This window comes from Lupinus angustifolius, chromosome LG13, assembly GCF_001865875.1.
Source record: "Lupinus angustifolius cultivar Tanjil chromosome LG13, LupAngTanjil_v1.0, whole genome shotgun sequence".
Classification (NCBI taxonomy): Eukaryota; Viridiplantae; Streptophyta; class Magnoliopsida; order Fabales; family Fabaceae; genus Lupinus; species Lupinus angustifolius.
Genome location: NC_032021.1, coordinates 15,997,075 through 16,015,408, shown reverse-complemented (window position 1 = coordinate 16,015,408; position 18,334 = coordinate 15,997,075). Strand labels below are relative to the sequence as shown.

Below are 18,334 nucleotides of genomic sequence, written 5' to 3'. Positions count from 1 at the left end.
TTATTTTAATGAAGTGAATTTGTTGTGATATGAAATCTTTCTAGGCTTTGGGAAAGTACACTGTTTCATTAGTTTTGTCTGGTCTGGACCATATACATCATTTATAGGAGACAATGATATTTGATTATTTTACTAACTTCAAGTCTAATTCTAATCACTATGCCTCATAATTCAAACAATATTATTCGATAAGCTATTACTTCTTGGTTAAACATTTGAGTCATAAAAAAATTAGTTGAAAGAAACACATAATTATCTCATAGTCCAATCATGTATTAAGCACTGATTTTTAATGCAAGAGTAAGATATTATGAGTAACCTTCTTGATTACATTTGCTATATTCTTTTGAAGATCCAAGGCATCATCAATTGCACTTTGTTGACAAGTTACTTTTATAAGGTGGGGTCTATTTGGAAGAGTAGTAGATGTTAGAAATCATTAATTTTTAATTAAGGTGAGCATCATATATTTAATACAATGATATCAGTTATTTATTTCCAAGGTTACAATCTAATTACTGACACCCCTTATATTTCTAAAAGCTGATAACATATATGAATTAATGGGTGGATACCATCATGAGGGAACCTATAAGTTAACGCATAAGGAAGGTTATGGTCTCAATACACCAAATCACAAATAATTTTCACCTCTTCTCTTCTCATCTGAGAGAAAAACGAAAAAGATGGTTCCAAAATGAATTAAAGATTTGGTTGAGGAAGACATCATACCAAAACTCTCAAAAAGTATATCAAAGGAATAGATCAGAGAACATGGATTCAAGATCCTAAGATTAATATTTCACCGATCATCAGGAAATATCTAACAATAGATGTATTTTTGGGTATTATAAGTGTGAAGAAGTGCTCAAAGATGAAGAAGATCACCCGACAAGTAGTATCAAACACGATAGTTAGTTTAACTGCTCAATTGAGTATTGTAGTGACAAGTGGTTGATAGATTATGTGAAATCCTTGTGTCAAAAGTCTTCTTCCTAGTGAGAAGTCAATGTGACATCTTCCATTGATGACAAGACAAGCCAACATAATACAACTATACAAAGCCAAGTTCTAATATATTAGATACGAAGGATGAAGATCTCCTAACAATATACAACATCTTCCCAAGGTGTTTTCGATATTTGAACTATTAGTTCCATATGACAAGGCAAACAATGTAGTCGCATAAAAAGTTAGTTTTATGTGCTGGAATTGAAAGCAAAGCCAAAAAGGGAAAAGGGTTAAATATGATTTTTTTTTATGCCCATCACTTAAGCATCCTATCCATGTTTTCATTCCATCAAATCATACAGATTTTAGTTAAAACTTGCATTCTAAGCATTGAATTTGAAGATTTTTCTTTTGAAACTTTGGAGGAAGAATCACTTTTGCAGGAACTGGTTTTAGTCAAATTTATTTGCAAGAATTATGTTTACATTTCAGCAAATTATAATAAGTTCTTTTTGTACTACCAAATGTATCCCCTCATTGGTAGAACTAATATTTTTCAGAGTGCGTAAGTGTCCCTCCCAACAAATGTCTCACAGGAATTGGACCCTCAACCTTTTGCTCATGAACACATCTGCTGTCTCACAGCTTTGTGTCACTCCATGTGCCAAGAGGTGTTATTGACCAGAAAACTATTTAATAATTACAATTTTAACTTCAATAAATTTTTTTAACCAATCAAAATTAACAGTACATAGAGTGGTATACAAAAAATAGGACAGCAGATATTGTCCCCTTTTAATCATATAAAGATCTAGCAGACCTTACATTATTGAGTTGCAAGAAATTTCTATAAGAATCGAGGAAAGTAAATATATGCAACTTTACACTAAATGCGAAGAGACTATTTTCATGATTTAATTGTATGACGTCTATTGAACAGTAACTTTATCGTTATGGCAAAGTTTAGTCTAAGTTAATGTTAATATTAAACAGAAAAATGCGGCTAAGTGCATGAGTCTTCCATTCAATAATGACCGGGGAGCATAGATGTACGATGTATACTACCTTACCTCCAGACTAGGTCACAAGACAAACAACCTTACCATTGCATCGAGACTCATCTTCTAAAATAATGCAATGATTTATCCATCTTGAATGACTCTGCAGTGCTGTAATCATAATCTCCACTACTACCAAGTCATATAAATATGCACTATTTTCTTGTTTCCTTCTCTTATAACCAATACTCTTTTCTGAATTCCTATTTGTGTTCTTTTCCTTTCTTTCAAGTTTTACCATTCTTTTCCATATACTGTGCTCATTGTTCTTTTCAAGAATGATGGTTATGGATCAATTCATTACATAACTTCAACACTACATTTATGTATTCTTATTGTCCTTTGTTCTTAAAAGAGAAACACAACATTTGGCTTTATAGTAGTCATCACAGAGTTCATGGACTTGAGGGATACTTGGGTTTTCTTCTTTCTGTTTTCTAACTTTTGGTTTGTCACTTTCTGTGGACAAGATGGTAAGTCTTCTACTTCTATAAAAAATAGTACAATTTTTAAACCAATTCTTCTATTGTTAGAAATATTAAGTAGAAAATTGTACATTCATACATTACCTATACGGTTGGATTAAGGTATATTACTGAATACATATTTAGTGTTGATAGATTGAAAGCCACTATGGACATTGACCCTTAAAGGGGTGATAATATTAGGAGTTCCACATTCGATAGTATAGCAAACTCAATCTGGTACTTAAGTCATGAAATTCTCCCACTTAGACTAGTTTTTTGGGTTGAGTCCTCGTATGCTTAAGTCCTAATAATGTGCTACTTTTAAGTGTTGCTACAATTTAAAAACTTGAGCTGGTGAATTTTCAAAGCAATATTCATCTAAAATATACAACAGTTTCTTCTCATTTTCTCAACAACAAATTAGAAAATCTTGTACTTGTAAATAAAAAAGAAAACAATAACATGATGCTGAAAAATAGTACTTTTTGGTTCCACTGAAAGGGGTTGAACTGAAGACAATAGTACATAACATGTTGTTCCATCATGTTCTGTCTGCAGCTGAAGGCTACCTTATTATATATGATGATATTTCATTCCATCATGTTTCTATTTTCTCAAAACCAACTTAGTTTAGTTTCCGATAGTTCTTCGAATTTCATGAAACAGGTTTCTTGAGTCTATCTTGTGGTGGAACAACCAGTTTCAGTGATTCATCTAACATTTCATGGGTACCAGACATTGCTTACATAACCACAGGGAAGTCAATGACCATCAATTATAGTGATGGTTCCTTGTCAAAAAATGTCTCAGCTCGATTCTTCCCGAAATCGAGAGGTCGCATATGCTATAGAATACCAGTGGACAATGCAACTACATTGATTCTTGTGAGAGCAAAATTTGTATACAAGAACTATGATGGACTTCGAAAACCACCTAAGTTCTATGTTTCTCTTGGAACAGCTATTGCTGCTAATATAAATCTTGCAAAAGATGATCCATGCATAGAAGAATTTCTATGGATAGTCAATAAGGACACACTGCCATTTTGTTTAAATGCGATTCCGAGTTGTGGTTCTCCGGTTATTTCTTCACTTGAAATCAGACCACTTCCTAAAGGATCCTACACAAAAGGCAAAGAAGATTTTCCGAATAAGTTACTTCGGAAGAGTCATCGAATTGATTGTGGTTACACGAATGAGTCTATTCGGTAAGAAGCACACCAATGTTTTACATTTTCGTCAAAATTTTGGTAACAAGTTTTGATTATCATGGTTTATCTTGTAAAGTACAGGTATCCTATGGATCCATATGATAGAATATGGAATGCTGACAGAAGTTTCACACCATTTCATGCTACGGCCGAGTTTAAGATTCATAACAGCTTCAACCAGTCTAATGTCATGGAGAAGCCACCGATTTCTGTTCTTCAAACTGGCAGAGTCTTGATGCGGCGAAACACACTGACATATAACCTCCCTCTTGATGTATTAGGGGACTACTATATCATCCTCTATTTTGCCGGAATTCTTCCAGTGTTCCCCTCATTCGATATATTGGTAAATGGAGATATTGTAAAATCAAACTATACAATAAAGGGCTCAGAAATCAGTGCTTTATATGTTACACTAAAGGGTATCAATAGCTTGAATATAACACTAAGTAGTATCAACTTCTACCCTCAGATCAATGCATTTGAGGTATATAATATGGTTGATATTCCATCTGAAGTCTCCTCAACTACAGGTTCTTAACCACCTTGTCCGAGTATACACTTCGTTAACATTTCCACTAACTATAGTTCTTGTTATTAACCGATCGGTTGCGGAAATCGTGTTACAGTTTCAGCAATGCAGGTTATTCAGCAGTCCACTGGCTTAGATTTAGGATGGCAAGATGATCCATGCTCACCTTTCCCATGGAATCACATTGATTGTGAAGGAAGCCTTGTTACATCATTGTGTGTGAACTTCATATTCTTCTACTCTCTCGATATAATGGTTCTTTATTTCGGCGAAGGTCTAAAAGTTATGGAATTTTTTTCAGGGATCTCTCAAACATAAATTTGAGATCAATTGGTCCTACATTTGGTGACTTGTTGGACCTAAAAACACTGTAATTTCTTCAATTATTTCGGCGTCATCCGTTCGTGTTTCTCATAGTCAATCTCTTATGTTAATAACCAGTCTCCTTATTTATCAGAGATTTGCATAACACATCACTTGCTGGTGAAATTCAGGATTTGAGTAGCTTGCAACATCTTGAAAAACTGTAATGCCTCCAATGAACATGAACTCGAATATAGATTTTCCGGAAATAATTGTAATGACTAATGACTACTCAAACTTTCAGGAACCTTAGTTTCAATCAGCTAACATCCTTTGGTGTAGATCTTGATAACTTGATTAACCTTCAAATATTGTGAGTTATATTTCCAACATTTTCACAGAAACATTTGTTTTCTTTCTTTACTCTTTAGATAAAAATTGTAATATCAATCTTATATTCCACTTTTGTCACCTTTCTTTCTTTGCTTTTTACATGTGAAGAGACTTGAAAAACAATATGCTACAAGGAACTGTTCCTGATAGCTTAGGAGAGTTAGAGAACCTCCATTTACTGTAAGTGATCATCAGATAAATTCGATTCTCATCTATTGTTTCTATTTTATTTTTTCGGCTTCTTATTCTTCATCTATCTTACTATACTTATCATTCTGCAGGAACTTGGAAAACAACAAGCTTCAAGGTCCACTTTCTCAGTCTTTGAACAAAGAAACCTTAGATATCAGGTATGGATACGTATCGTATCGTATCCGATACTCGTATCGGCCCTTAAAAAGTAAGTATATTGATACATTGGTCTTGTGCAGAACATCAGGGAACTTATGCCTTACTTTTTCCACAACCACATGTGTTGATGCATCATCCAATCCTCCGATTCAGACACCACTAGTGACTATAGTTCGCAAAAAGAAACACAACGAACATAACCATCTACCGATCATAGTAGGCGCGGTTGGAGGAGCTACACTTGCTCTTATCTTGATATGTGTTCTAGTAGTTATATACATAACTAACAAGAGATATGAAGTCTGTCATACAAGTATGTGTTCTTGACATCACGACTATATTTTTCGTATATTTTTTCATGTGTTAATGCGATGTTAACTAATGGCTTTAAGGAGAAGAAACAGATATGAAGAACTGGGGTCCTGAAAAAGTCTTTAGCTACAAAGAAATCAAAGCAGCTACAAGCAATTTTAAAGAAGTCGTCGGACGGGGAAGTTTTGGATCCGTTTACCTTGGAAAACTTCCAAATGGAAAACCGGTAGCTGTTAAAGTTCGGTTTGACAAATCCCAACTTGGAGTTGATTCTTTTATGAATGAGGTTCATTAACTGAATTCCTCTTGCATATAACACTAGATGCTTATAAAAGTAAAGCTGAACTAAGTAAAACAAAATTGTGCATTACACACTATCATGGTCACCACAATCACAATATTGCGGCCGCATCACGTGATGCACTCTGCAATTTGCATCATTGCTTGGGACTATTGCGGGTCAGCTGCTACACACCATCATGGTCTATAATATAGTTCAAGTGCGGTTGCAGAATACATATTGGTCTTATTATGGTGTAAGCATATTTTGCTTGTGGCCATATCCATCTTAGAATATAAGTCATCAATGTATAGTTATGCTTTATGCAACAAATCACTGAATAATAATGAAATAAATTTTCTCAACTATTTCTGAATGAATGAGATTCTTCTTATACATTACCTTGAGCCATTTAAGTTGTGTCTCTAATTTTGAGAACATTGAAAATCTCTTCTATTTCAAATTTGTTTTGCCTAACTTTCATATATTCTCTTGTGCTAGATACATCTCTTGTCGAAAATCCGCCATCAAAATCTTGTTTCTCTAGAAGGATTTTGTCATGAACCGAAACATCAGATATTAGTTTATGAGTACTTGCCTGGTGGATCCCTTGCTGATCACCTCTATGGTACTACATGCATGAACAACAAAAAATTCTACTTTTCCATCCCTTTTCTTTCATAGATTCCAACAATGAAGTCAGAAGTAGAGTTCTATGTCTAACATTGCATTTCAACCCCTCCATCAATCTTTTTATTAGGTGCAAACCGCCGAAAAACACCCTTAAGCTGGGTTCGAAGGTTGAAAATTGCAGTCGATGCAGCAAAAGGTACTATACCAAGTTGTTAACAAATCTTTTCTTTGAAACAAGTAACATTATCATGTTTTTCTTAGTCATTGTTAGACTCTTCTTTGAACAAATATTAACATACTATATCCTTCAAGGGACAAAAGGATGGTATAACTATGTTTCATATTAGTTCAATACACATTAAAGTGTATATCTTAATCACTTCTTTTGTCATTGTGAAGGATTGGACTATTTGCATAATGGAAGTGAACCGCGAATCATACACCGCGATATCAAGTGTAGTAACATCCTCTTGGATATGGAGATGAATGCTAAGGTCTGTGACTTCGGCTTATCTAAGCAAGTAACTCAGACAGATGCAACTCATGTCACCACTGTTGTCAAGGGAACTGCTGGGTATCTAGATCCAGAGTATGTCATCGAAATGAAGTAAATATGAATTTCTTTTTATAACCTTATACGAAATTTCGCTAAATCTACATGTGCAGGTACTATTCCACTCAACAGCTGACAGAGAAAAGTGATGTATATAGCTTCGGAGTTGTTCTTTTGGAACTCATTTGTGGAAGAGAGCCATTGACTCATTCCGGAACTCCTGACTCGTTCAACTTGGTGTTATGGGTAACCTAAAGTTCCTTCAATTGTTTCTACAAAGGAACATCTTAAAGATTTCCTCATGCATCTCAAATTTGATAGGAAAAATAGTTGCTTATATCATTTGGAAATCAAGTATTGTTGGTCTTGATAGAATTCTTGATAATGCATATTTTACCATCCTCAAACTCTACTTTGTCCAATAGAGAAATAACTACTCACATTTTATACATGTTTGTTGTCCCTTGCTTGCGATGAGCCTCGACACGATGGTCGAGTTGCTTATCTTATGATCTAGAGGTCATAGATTCAAATCCTCAAAATAGCTTCCTCGAGGGTGAGCCTCGACAGTCAGCACCATGGTAAGGCTACTTACATCTGCCCTCCTCAGACTCCACTAGGTTGGTGCCTCGTGCATCAGGCCACCCTTTATTGTCCCTTGCTTGCCCTACTAAGACTTTATATCCTCCATACAAATGTGTCTTTCTTTCCTTAACTTGTTTAGCTTATCTTTCAATGTTGCTTCCAATTACATTGCTCATTCAAACTTTCCAAATGCAGGCCAAGCCCTACTTGCAAGCTGGTGCATATGAAGTTGTGGATGAAAGCATACAAGGAACTTTTGATATAGAGAGCATGAGAAAAGCAACATTGATTGCTATAAAATCAGTGGAAATGAATGCTTCACAAAGGCCACTTATTGCAGAGGTATTAGCAGAGCTAAAGGAAGCTTATAGTACACAACTCAGATTCATTGAATCTTGTCAAAATCAGAATTAGTTATAAACAGCTTCACAAATGGGTAGTTATTCTGAACAGGAACAATGAGATGATCTCAATTGCTATCCTTTTAGTAACATGTCCTATGTAGTTAGCATAAGTGGCAAGACTATAGTTATCAGATACATGGTTTTCTTTGGTACGGGTGCGTATATGTATTATGTAGTACGTTATCCTGTCAAATACTGATACGGTAGAGGTATATTTAGTAAGGTTTGTTTCCATAGCTCTCTGCTCAGTCGTTTCTAGTACTGTGAGGTTGCCCTGCGAACGAGTGTCGCACACAAGAATTAAGCTCTTGACTTTTTGGTCATCATGTGGATATAGCAGAGCCTTACACCACTGGACTGTCGCCTTGTTGGTTGCTTCTTGTAGGTTTGAATCAACTTTTGTTTCACCATAGAAGAACTACCCAAAGATAAAAAAATTGTTTGTTGTAACTTATTCATACAAGTGAGTATATATTACCAATTATTCCTTTTTTACTTAAGCTGTAGGTAAAATCCGGTTTGTTCCTTAAAGGGAATCAATCAGTTCACACAAAAAACATGAATTGGTATGAGAGAACCAATTCGTGGTTCTCTACGAAAATGAGAGAATTATGTTTCAATGGGCAAGACTGATAAAACAAATTGTCATTTTTGACATGATACAACGACAAACAACAACCAACCTTTTATCCCACTAGATTAGGCCGACTACCACGTCATAATGTTTTATCATCATAAAATTCATCCCAACTCAATCTAATGATAACAATTTGGAGTGCAATTTTCATTAAACCTACTCCAATCTAATGATAACCCATGACAACATAAATAAACCATTTAGTATTAAATACCACAAAGGGTATTTTTAACAGGTCATTACAAATCAGGAATCTACATTTCTACAAAGAATTCCATGGTTGTTGTTGTTTGGAACCTAATTTCAGTTTTTAACTGTTCAGACCAGTCACCTTCATTTTCCTATTTGACCAACTACATATAAAACAAATATTGGTTCAACGGTGTACAAAGTTTTATTGGATTTCCGGATATCGTACAAGATCAAAGACAAATATTCGTTATCGAAAGGGATTAGTTCTTAGTAAACTGAAATATACAAATCAAATTCCAATATAAGGTGATCAGAACTCATAATGGTGGCATTCAGATTCCAAGTTGATCGGGAGTCATAAGGTGATCTGATAGTGAAGAAAGTGATCGTCAGAAATGAAGTGCAGGAGGTTGTGGGTTCGAGTTACTATCAACAAAAGATGGAAATTACAAGGTTGTTAGATGGTAGAGTGTAGGAGTTTGAGGGTGGAGTTTCACCCACAACAAATATTAACGTACTAATAATTTCTCAATTTAATTTTTAAAAAAAATCAACATTCCCAAATAAAAATTATCTACACATCACTTTCTCTTGAAATTTGTGGACAATTAAATCCATTTAAGGTAGTTATTTTCTTATCAGGCTTAATCTTATGCCAGAATCTACGCTACTCGATTTAATCCTCATATTACTCGATACATCTCACAAATTGTACCACTACATGTACTATTCGTTATGATTGGTCAGTAAATAGTTAATTATTAATTTTTTAATTTAAATATATTTTATCAATTAATTACATGTTAGTGATACATCCAATGACACAACTTGTGGAAGCTCCCCCTATTAATAAACTCCACTGGGGAACTTGGATAGTATTAGAGCCATAGTTATTAATATCATATCAGTTGTTTCAACCATAAAATCGGTAAATCTATCCCATACCAATACAATATAAAATAGTTTTGTTATAAAATTATATTATATTACAAATAATAATATTTATATTTATAAAATTATTATATTTATTATAGTTACATATTATTCAACTAATATGCCATTTAACGGCCAAACATCTATGTATTTAGAAAAAAAAAATGATATACCCTCTTACCAACTCACAAAGTTTTGTTCTCTTAAATGTTATTTTGAACTTTGTCCTCGAAGCAATGAAAACATATCAAATTAATTAAAAAATTAAATATTATTTTCTCTGTTTTTTTGCTTTTGCTTTAAGAAGAGCATCCATTTATGATTTATGATTGAACATATCATAAATTTTTTCTCAAATTTCACTTTCGGATTAATTCGGAAGATTACCAACAAAACATTAATCTAATATTACAAGTGTCACCAAACAACTAAAACGACAAAATATAAAATTCGATTTCTGAAAGCGAGACAAACATCACTTAGGTGAAGTTGCTGTTGCACGCAACTGCTGACACTTTTGATAGCTCTCTCTCTCTACTTTTCATGTTCCTACGTTATTCTTCTTTTCTCTCTCCTCCGAAGTTGAGAATTCCCATTTCGATCTTACAATTCAATTCACATTTTTGTTACCAACTCTCTCAGGTATAATATTCATCATTACGACGCCGTTTTCAATTATGCATTCTCACTTTTCTACTCTCTCCTTTCATCAAATCAATCACTTTATAAATTCTACCTTCTCTTTTTTCTATAATTCAATTTAATTGTGCTATTTTTTCTTACAATCATTGCTTAAATTTTCTGTTTTTATATGTATTCTAGATTCCATTCAATTTGATTTTGTGATTCTAATCTTATTTTAATGCAATGTGGTTTTTTTCTTGTGGCATCAAGGTCACATTTTATTTATTTTTTATTGATTTACTTTTGTAGGGTTTTTTTCTTCATTTGGGGATCCGATTATACATTAATTTATCATTTCTCGATCAATTTTGTGTTATTTATTGATGTCTAAGTCTTAGATGATCGTAGAAGGTTCTAGATTACTAATGTTTTCAATTTCAATCTTATTACACAAGTAATAACATTATTCAGCTGAATTAAGTTCATATATTACACAATTAATAACATTATTCATCTTGTTAATGGTGTAATGTTAATGCAGTGTTAATCTTATTGTATATAGCTATATAGATTTGTTGATTGATTTGGGATCTTTTTGTTTTTGTTCTTTAATGGATTTAATTCAGCTGAATAATGTTATTAATTGTGTAATATATGAATTCTTGATGAATGTTATATTTTATTTTTTTCTTCAAGCATGAGGCTTAGCTGTTGAGTATTCTATTAACGTAGGTTCCAGTTTTCATTTATTATTAGATAAAAGAATGTATACACTAATAGTGTATGAATTTATACACTGTTACCCATACGTCACTGACAGTTACGAGTCTTGTTATTATCAATTGTACTTATTGTTTTCCTGATGCAGAGGCCATCTTGGTTCGAATTTCTAGCGTCTTGAGTAGAATGCCAGGTACAAAATCTATGTAATGTCTGGCATTTGAGATGTTGATTATCTAGTACTTATCTTTGTTATTTTTGTTTGTGTGTTCTGGATTATAGTTTTGACACTCGATGATTATTATGGGTTTAGGAGAAGAAGTATTGATTCAAGAAGATGAGAGGGGTGGGAGTTTTGAGCCAGAGACCTCTGAGGATGAGTTGCGGAAGTCTCGATCCAGATCTCTTAGGAGAAAAGCGATGACTGCTTCAACGAGACTCACTTATAGTCTCAAGAAGCGTAATAGTCGTGTATTTGATTATCAAGGTGCTTCTATCTTCATAGAAGATGTCCGTGATGCAAGCGAGGAAGAAGCTGTGAATTCATTTCGTGAAAAACTACTTACAAACGATCTGCTTCCAGCTTCCCATGATAACTATCACACAATGCTGAGGTAAATGGATGTGAGACCTAAGCTACATGTTGAGTGTGCAGTTTTCTTTTCATAGCTCAATTTTGTCACTTCCAGCTTCCCATATATTAATACTTTTCCTTCGGCAGTTCTAGTAAATCCACCAGTTTAATGAAATGTATGATTTATCCAGATTGCCATTTTTAGATGTTGAAATTGTTTTCAGGAACTTTTGAGGAGACTTTAAACAATCCTGTTTAACTAGTTTTCCAGACAAAAGAAAAATTCTTTGGACACACATTGTACTACAGGCTGCTGATGTTTTCATGCTGCAGGTTTCTTAAGGCCCGAAAGTTTGACATTGATAAAACAGTCCAGATGTGGGCAGATATGCTCCACTGGAGAAAGGACAATGGAGTAGATTCTATTTTACAGGTAAAGTTTGGTAGTACATTGGTTTCTTTTACTTAAATGGAAAAGCTTTACTAATTGACACGTAAAGATTGAAAGAGCTAAGCTGAGTCTTGGACTAACAACAGCGACCCCAAAGCATGTAGTTCTATTGAGGAGAAATCCAGTGCAGTACTCCATTTGGAAGATTTTCCCAATATTATTTGTTCCATCAGGAATTATTTTATTCTTTCCATTACTGAAGGAAATGTGCTACAATAAAAAATGTGTAGGACTTCATATATGAAGAGTGTGACGAGGTTCAGCGTCATTATCCTCATGGTTTCCATGGTGTAGACAAAGATGGGCGACCAGTTTATATTGAAAGACTTGGAAAAGTTGAACCCAGCAAGTTGATGAATGTCACCACAGTAGATCGGTTTTTAAGATACCATGTTCAAGGATTTGAGAAAATGTTTAAAGAGAAATACCCAGCATGTTCAATTGCAGCAAAGCGGCACATAGATAGAACAACAACGATACTGGATGTGCATGGCGTGGTAAATTCTAAGCTTACAGCATCATTATGTCATTATAATTACAATGAGAATAAGCTTGAATAACATTCTGTGCAAGTCAAGGCTTCTCAATTACTTTGTACGTTTTTCAGAATTGGGTGAGCTTTAGCAAAGTTGCACGTGATCTTGTCATGCGCATGCAAAAAATTGATGGTGATAACTACCCTGAGGTAATTAAATGTCATAGAAGTTGAATTTAACTTGGAGAACAAATCATAGTTATATGGGCTTCCATATTTTATTTTGCTGTAGTGATCTATAAAGTGGCAGTCTCAACCTAAGTATCCAACTGAGATCTTTTACAGAGAATTCTTTAAAAAAGGTAAACAAAACTTATGTTTTGGAAATAAATAGGAAAAGGAAGCAATCTATTCACGACAAAGGAAAAAATGTGAATTTAATACAAAATATGTGTATTATTTTCCTAAACTTTTCAGTGTTTATTTGATTTCTTTTTTCATTTTAACATCCATGGCATGCATATGTTGATTAGGGTACTTGTATGTGCATGTACTCAATTGCATGTCGGAAGGAACCTGAATTAGGGACACAAGCAGCTATTCTTGTTAATGAAACCATTATGCTTATCTTTAACATACTGCATTCTAACTATAAAATATTTCTAGGCACTGTTCCCTTAGCGCAGATTCCCAGAACAAAAGTTTCATGGATAATTTGGGATTAAAGTTATTATTCACTTTTGAATGTGCTCTTTTTTCAGACGTTAAACCAGATGTTCATTGTTAATGCTGGCAATGGGTTCAAGCTACTATGGAGTACAGTAAAAGGCTTTCTTGATCCAAAGACCACTGCCAAAATACATGTATATAAGTATCTTTCTCTATGTATTTTGCCTTCAGAAACGAACAAGCATTGTTGAAATGATTCATGCTGAATTTCAGGTTTTAGGAAACAAGTTCCTTGGCAAGTTGTTAGAGGTTATAGACTCGAGGTTTGTGTTGTATTTGTACTGTCTACTGTATCAATCAATTAAGTGCTTCTATTGTCTGTAATAAACAATAATGAAACTTATATGAGCATTTATTTTGAATATTTTGAACAGCCAACTTCCAGATTTCCTGGGTGGATGTTGTTCATGCCCAAATGATGGAGGGTGTCTTAGATCTAACAAGGGACCTTGGAATGATCCTGACATTTTAAAAGTATGGTATTATGAAATGATGGCTCCCACATTTATATTAATTCACATTTAAGAACTGTTGCTCATTTCAGAAGCTTATACTTCCGTGTTCTGTCAACAGTTGTTACATACTAGAGAAGCATTGAAGCTAACGAAGTCTAGAAGAAGTTCTTCTGTGTCTGATGAATTAGATATCATGTCATATGCCAACAAGGTCACTCATAAATTAGTTAAGTGTCAATGCTCTTTTATGCTGTACAATTACTCTTCAGCATAAAATAGAAAGCTCCACTCATGATTGTTTCTTCACAGGCTACAAGCACTGAAATATCAGAAAATGGATTGGTGTCAGATATAGGATCAGGTCCTTCAACCTTCATGCAATTAGTTCCTTCTAGCGAGAAAGTGAGATGTCTTTCTATTTTCCTTAATTACGTTTTTATCTTTCTAAGGTTGGCCTCGGTACAACAATAAGGTTGTTTGTCTTGTGACCTATAGATCATGGGTTTAAATCGCGGAAAAAAGCCTCTTCGCTTGTGAGGGTAAGGCTGCGTATGCCTACCCTTCCCAGATCCCACTAGGTGGGAGCCTTGTGCACTGGGCCATCCTCTCTACGTTTTTATCTTTCTGTTTTCCTTCAGTGCATCTTGCTAGCTGTTAACTCTTTGATGTACATTGGAAGTTATGTATCATCTTCGGACAAAAGCAATGGGTTCATGGTCAAAACAAGCGTCTTTTGTATCCTGTGTAGTCTTTCTTATAAGTATGTGGCTGACAATGTGACATACCAAATATATCTAGATTAATTAGATTACTTCTTAAGTGGAATTGGAAATTATGCATTGGAGTAAAAGTTGATTTTTTATAGTACAAACTGCTTATAATTAACCAATGATATAAAATTAGTCTCATAATACACACTCAACAATGTACATGATCTTTTTCATCCTTTGGATTAAAATTGAAAGTCTACATCCTTTAATATTTAATTAGTGTTTAAAAGACAAATGTGAGGAACATGTCTAATAATCTTTTTGCATGAATCTGCTGGAAACTTTCATCTAAAGTATAGGTTATCTGCAACTCATGTCTAATATGGGACTATATTTCAGAGAAGGGTGAGATACCGTGCACCTATTCACAACGTGGTTAAGCAAGCAAGTGCTATCAGAGAAGTTGGGGATGTTGCTTCAACAAGTATGTGATCCCAAACATGCCCTCTTCTAAATAGGGGTTGATCTGTTTTTTATTTTTTTATATTTCAGTTATTGATCATGTTATTGCTTGTAGAAATTTGATAATAGAATGTACAACATGACCTGAGATCAATCTTGGTTTACATGTATCACTTCAGCCAGGAGAAAATGAAAAGAGAAATTTATGTAGTTAAATTTTTTTAGGCAAATTATTTCTTGGTCCAAACTTAAACCATGTAATATGACACATATGAGCTTCGTATTCTTACACATGCCCAGGATGCCATGTAAAATTATTTCTGAAACTGGGTGAATATTTATTGCTTTGTTGTGTCAGAGATATTTGGTTGAAATTTCAGTATGTATGCTTTGTAATGTAGTTTCAGTTTGTTGCTGAGATGGTGTGGCTGACAGTTTTATTACTAGTTTGAGCCACTTTAGCTCATTGTTTTGTAGCTTTTGTTTACTTTTCTAGTTAGGAGGATTTATTTATTCTGCTGTAGTATTTTATCTCCTTTCGTATTAGTAGAATATATTCTAAGTTCTATCATAAAAAAATGGTGCATCTTATAGGTGATTCAACCCACAATTATCCGAGAAGACCACTGGCAAAGCTAATTTTCAACATCACTACAAGTATTTGTGCTCAAGCAATAGCAAAAGTTTTAGCTTGTATATATGCAGCTTTCACAGCCTTGGGGGAATTTTTTGTGGTTCGCTCTGCAGACAACCAACCAGAAAGCCATCAGCAAACCCAGTTAGTGGAATCCAATTCTCAAGAACAGTTAATCACTCAGGAAGTACAAGAGCCACTTTGGCAGAGGTTGCAGAATTTAGAGGCAGTAATAACTGAAATGGCCAACAAACCGAGAACAATTCCTCCCGAGAAAGAAGATATTCTTCAAGAGTCATTGAGTCGTATAAAATCCATAGAGTATGACTTGCAAAAGACAAAGAAGGTGCATGTCTGCTACTGTAAAATTGATCACTTTGATGGGCATATTATCTGAAGATTTAACATTACTTTGTTGATTAACTTTGCTTCTTCATTTTAGGCACTGTTTGCAACTGCATCAAAGCAAGTTGAGCTTGCTGAATCTATGGAAATCTTAAAAGAGGGTAGATTTGATGTAAGTTTTTATTATCCCTCACTTTCAGTTTGACAACTCCATGTGTAAACCTGTTAACTAAAATTGACTGTCTTACACTGCTACTGTGATGATAGAAACCAGTTCAGATTAGAAATATGAACTGGATAAGATTGACGAAAATCACTATGAATACACTGAATTCTCTTGATATTCGAGAGACCTAGAACTCTCCCTATGCCCAAAGGCCTAACTAATCTCAACAAATGACAAGATAATTCTCCCTCTCACCCCTCTTCCTATTTCTAGGTAAGATGCCTTATTTCCAATAAACTAACAACCCCTAACAGTTATTCTAACTAACACTCTAACCAATGCCCATGACATGCTTCAGAAGCACAAATGTCTGACCCTTTGTCTACTAATATGTACATGATGTGTGGTTCAGATTCCAAAAGCAAGCCTCATCTCCTTTTAGGCTTTTACATTGCTTTGACAGCAAACATACTACGGAATAAATTGTTTGGGGTTAGTTGTGAATTTGCCCTATGGACTTGCATACTTTTCTCCTTACAAAATTTAGAGGTTTTGCCACACATAAAGATGCCAATATTCTGTGGCAATACCTGTTTTTTGCTGTTCTTTGATGTATTTCGTGGGAAAGGAATAGTAGAACTTTCATTGACCCTTTTCATATCTTTTTGTGCACATTTCTTCAAAGTACGTTACAGTTCAATATATTTGAATTTTTTACAAGGAGTTTAAAGATGGAATGTATGGCCTATCTCCATTGGTATTGCTAAGTATATTATTCTAAGAAGATATAGTCATAAATAGTTCTGTTTTTTCCTACTAGAACTTAAAATTATGTTTGTGGATACCCATAATGATGACCTTTATTAAAATACAGGAGACAAACTCATGCTGGCCTAAAACTAGCAGATGTTATGCCCCAGAAAGATGAGTATCACACTTTTCAGCAACAGTTTGCAAAGATTCCTAGTCCATGTTTTTTTATTCTCTAAAGCTGAATTACTACTATACCTACCTAAACACCTATGAAGGCATTCTCATAGGTGACTTTCCTTTTTATCTTATATATCAACACAAGTCCTACACACACTCCTGGAATGAAACAGAGGTATCTTCTAATATCCCTTTCTTTTCAGGTTGTAGGAATTGATCATGGGGAGTATATACTCTACACATCAAGAAATTTATATGAGGGGTTTGGGCTTTCTCTTTTCAAGAGGTATAACAGTGTATGTTAACCACACTATTTTTCTTGTTGGCTTTTCTGTACAGAGTATTCAATTGATACAAATTATGCTACTACAATTCAGATGTATTTAACACCAGTAGCATATACATTCAAATGGTAACATTTTTTTGTGATGTATTGTAACATATAGCAAGCACATAGCAGTAAATTTTGGATTTTACTGTAGGATATGCTTGCCCTTTGAATTCTTTGTTATGGATACATGTTATTTATCACTATAGTACTTAGAGAAATGCTTCTTTGAGGAATTACTGATTGGACATTTCAGACAGATCAAAATGTGATTGAACAACTCTTATCTTTTAATTTGCTAGTTTTTCTTGCCTTCTCATGAAAGCAATGTTTTTGGAACTCGTCAAATTAAGGCAACCCTTAATTTTGTTTTTTGAACTGATCAAGGAAAATCTTAATTAATCAATTTATTTCACATTTAATTTCGGGTAATTTAAGATTTTTTTGGGTACTACCAAGAATATTTCCTCACATTTTTCGAGTAAGGAATTAATCTCTTTCGATGTTTGTGTCTGCTCCTAATAATTGTCGCTCTTAAGAATCAAATTCTTAACATTTTGATTTTGCTAGGAATTTAGCGATAATTTCCACCACTAGACCAACATGTTGGTCCAGGGTAATTTAAGTTGTTACATAATATTTGCATATATACAATTTAAAATAGGGTTGTGAAATGTAATGATTTCCCTTTTCTCTTCATTAAATAATGCCAAAGCTGTTAGTATTCCCCTTTGAAGCATATATAGATGTACTATTTTATGTGAAATGGTTGATTTATTCATTTTGTTCTTATTTATCTATATCCCATTACAAAAAAGTGTTTTTCCAATATTCCTTAATCACTCTGATTGTTATTTTCTTTCCACGACTTACTTAAAAAATAGAGTAATGAATAAGAGTATACTTAAAAAAAACAATATAAATATTCTTGAATATT

The 18,334-nt window shown here is 33.9% G+C and overlaps 2 protein-coding genes across 6 annotated transcripts; both read left to right on the top strand.

Moving 5' to 3' along the window:
* LOC109325249 (probable LRR receptor-like serine/threonine-protein kinase At5g48740) lies at window positions 2,196-8,379 on the top strand. Of its 2 annotated transcripts, XM_019557490.1 has the most exons (16): window positions 2,196-2,482; window positions 3,143-3,683; window positions 3,768-4,219; window positions 4,316-4,433; window positions 4,520-4,588; window positions 4,676-4,744; window positions 4,826-4,894; window positions 5,023-5,094; window positions 5,196-5,264; window positions 5,346-5,578; window positions 5,658-5,863; window positions 6,359-6,485; window positions 6,618-6,686; window positions 6,890-7,079; window positions 7,157-7,289; window positions 7,824-8,377. In XM_019557490.1, exons 1-16 carry the CDS (start codon window positions 2,407-2,409, stop codon window positions 8,040-8,042), a joined length of 2,712 nt encoding a protein of 903 aa, XP_019413035.1. In that variant the 5' UTR covers window positions 2,196-2,406; the 3' UTR covers window positions 8,043-8,377. The 2 variants fall into 2 exon arrangements, with proteins under 2 accessions (XP_019413035.1, XP_019413036.1); XM_019557491.1 differs by lacking the exon at window positions 5,023-5,094 and having other exon boundaries at window positions 7,824-8,379.
* Window positions 10,296-17,614, top strand: LOC109325251 (phosphatidylinositol/phosphatidylcholine transfer protein SFH9-like). 4 transcript variants are annotated; one of them, XM_019557492.1, is made up of 16 exons: window positions 10,296-10,431; window positions 11,284-11,331; window positions 11,452-11,752; window positions 12,046-12,145; window positions 12,394-12,660; window positions 12,771-12,848; window positions 13,400-13,501; window positions 13,581-13,630; window positions 13,742-13,841; window positions 13,941-14,048; window positions 14,132-14,224; window positions 14,932-15,016; window positions 15,589-15,974; window positions 16,071-16,145; window positions 17,014-17,179; window positions 17,273-17,614. In XM_019557492.1, the coding sequence occupies exons 1-15, from the start codon at window positions 10,338-10,340 to the stop codon at window positions 17,065-17,067; spliced, it is 1,941 nt and encodes a 646-aa protein (XP_019413037.1). In that variant the 5' UTR covers window positions 10,296-10,337; the 3' UTR covers window positions 17,068-17,179; window positions 17,273-17,614. The 4 variants fall into 4 exon arrangements, with proteins under 4 accessions (XP_019413037.1, XP_019413039.1, XP_019413038.1 ...); XM_019557494.1 differs by having other exon boundaries at window positions 10,297-10,431; window positions 13,941-14,033; XM_019557493.1 differs by having other exon boundaries at window positions 10,297-10,431; window positions 11,446-11,752; window positions 13,941-14,033.

What these genes read in the sequence shown, in the direction of transcription:
- LOC109325249 (XM_019557490.1), top strand. Translation starts at nt 2,407, where the DNA reads ATGGACTTGAGGGATACTTGGGTTTTCTTCTTTCTGTTTTCTAACTTT. An exon ending in GGAAGCCTTGTTACATCATT is followed by an intron (nt 4,434 to 4,519) that starts GTGTGTGAACTT and finishes AATTTTTTTCAG; the next exon opens with GGATCTCTCAAACATAAATT. An exon ending in TTGCAACATCTTGAAAAACT is followed by an intron (nt 4,745 to 4,825) that starts GTAATGCCTCCA and finishes TCAAACTTTCAG; the next exon opens with GAACCTTAGTTTCAATCAGC.
- LOC109325251 (XM_019557492.1), top strand. Translation starts at nt 10,338, where the DNA reads ATGTTCCTACGTTATTCTTCTTTTCTCTCTCCTCCGAAGTTGAGAATT. An exon ending in GAGTAGATTCTATTTTACAG is followed by an intron (nt 12,146 to 12,393) that starts GTAAAGTTTGGT and finishes AAAAATGTGTAG; the next exon opens with GACTTCATATATGAAGAGTG. An exon ending in AGACCACTGCCAAAATACAT is followed by an intron (nt 13,502 to 13,580) that starts GTATATAAGTAT and finishes GCTGAATTTCAG; the next exon opens with GTTTTAGGAAACAAGTTCCT.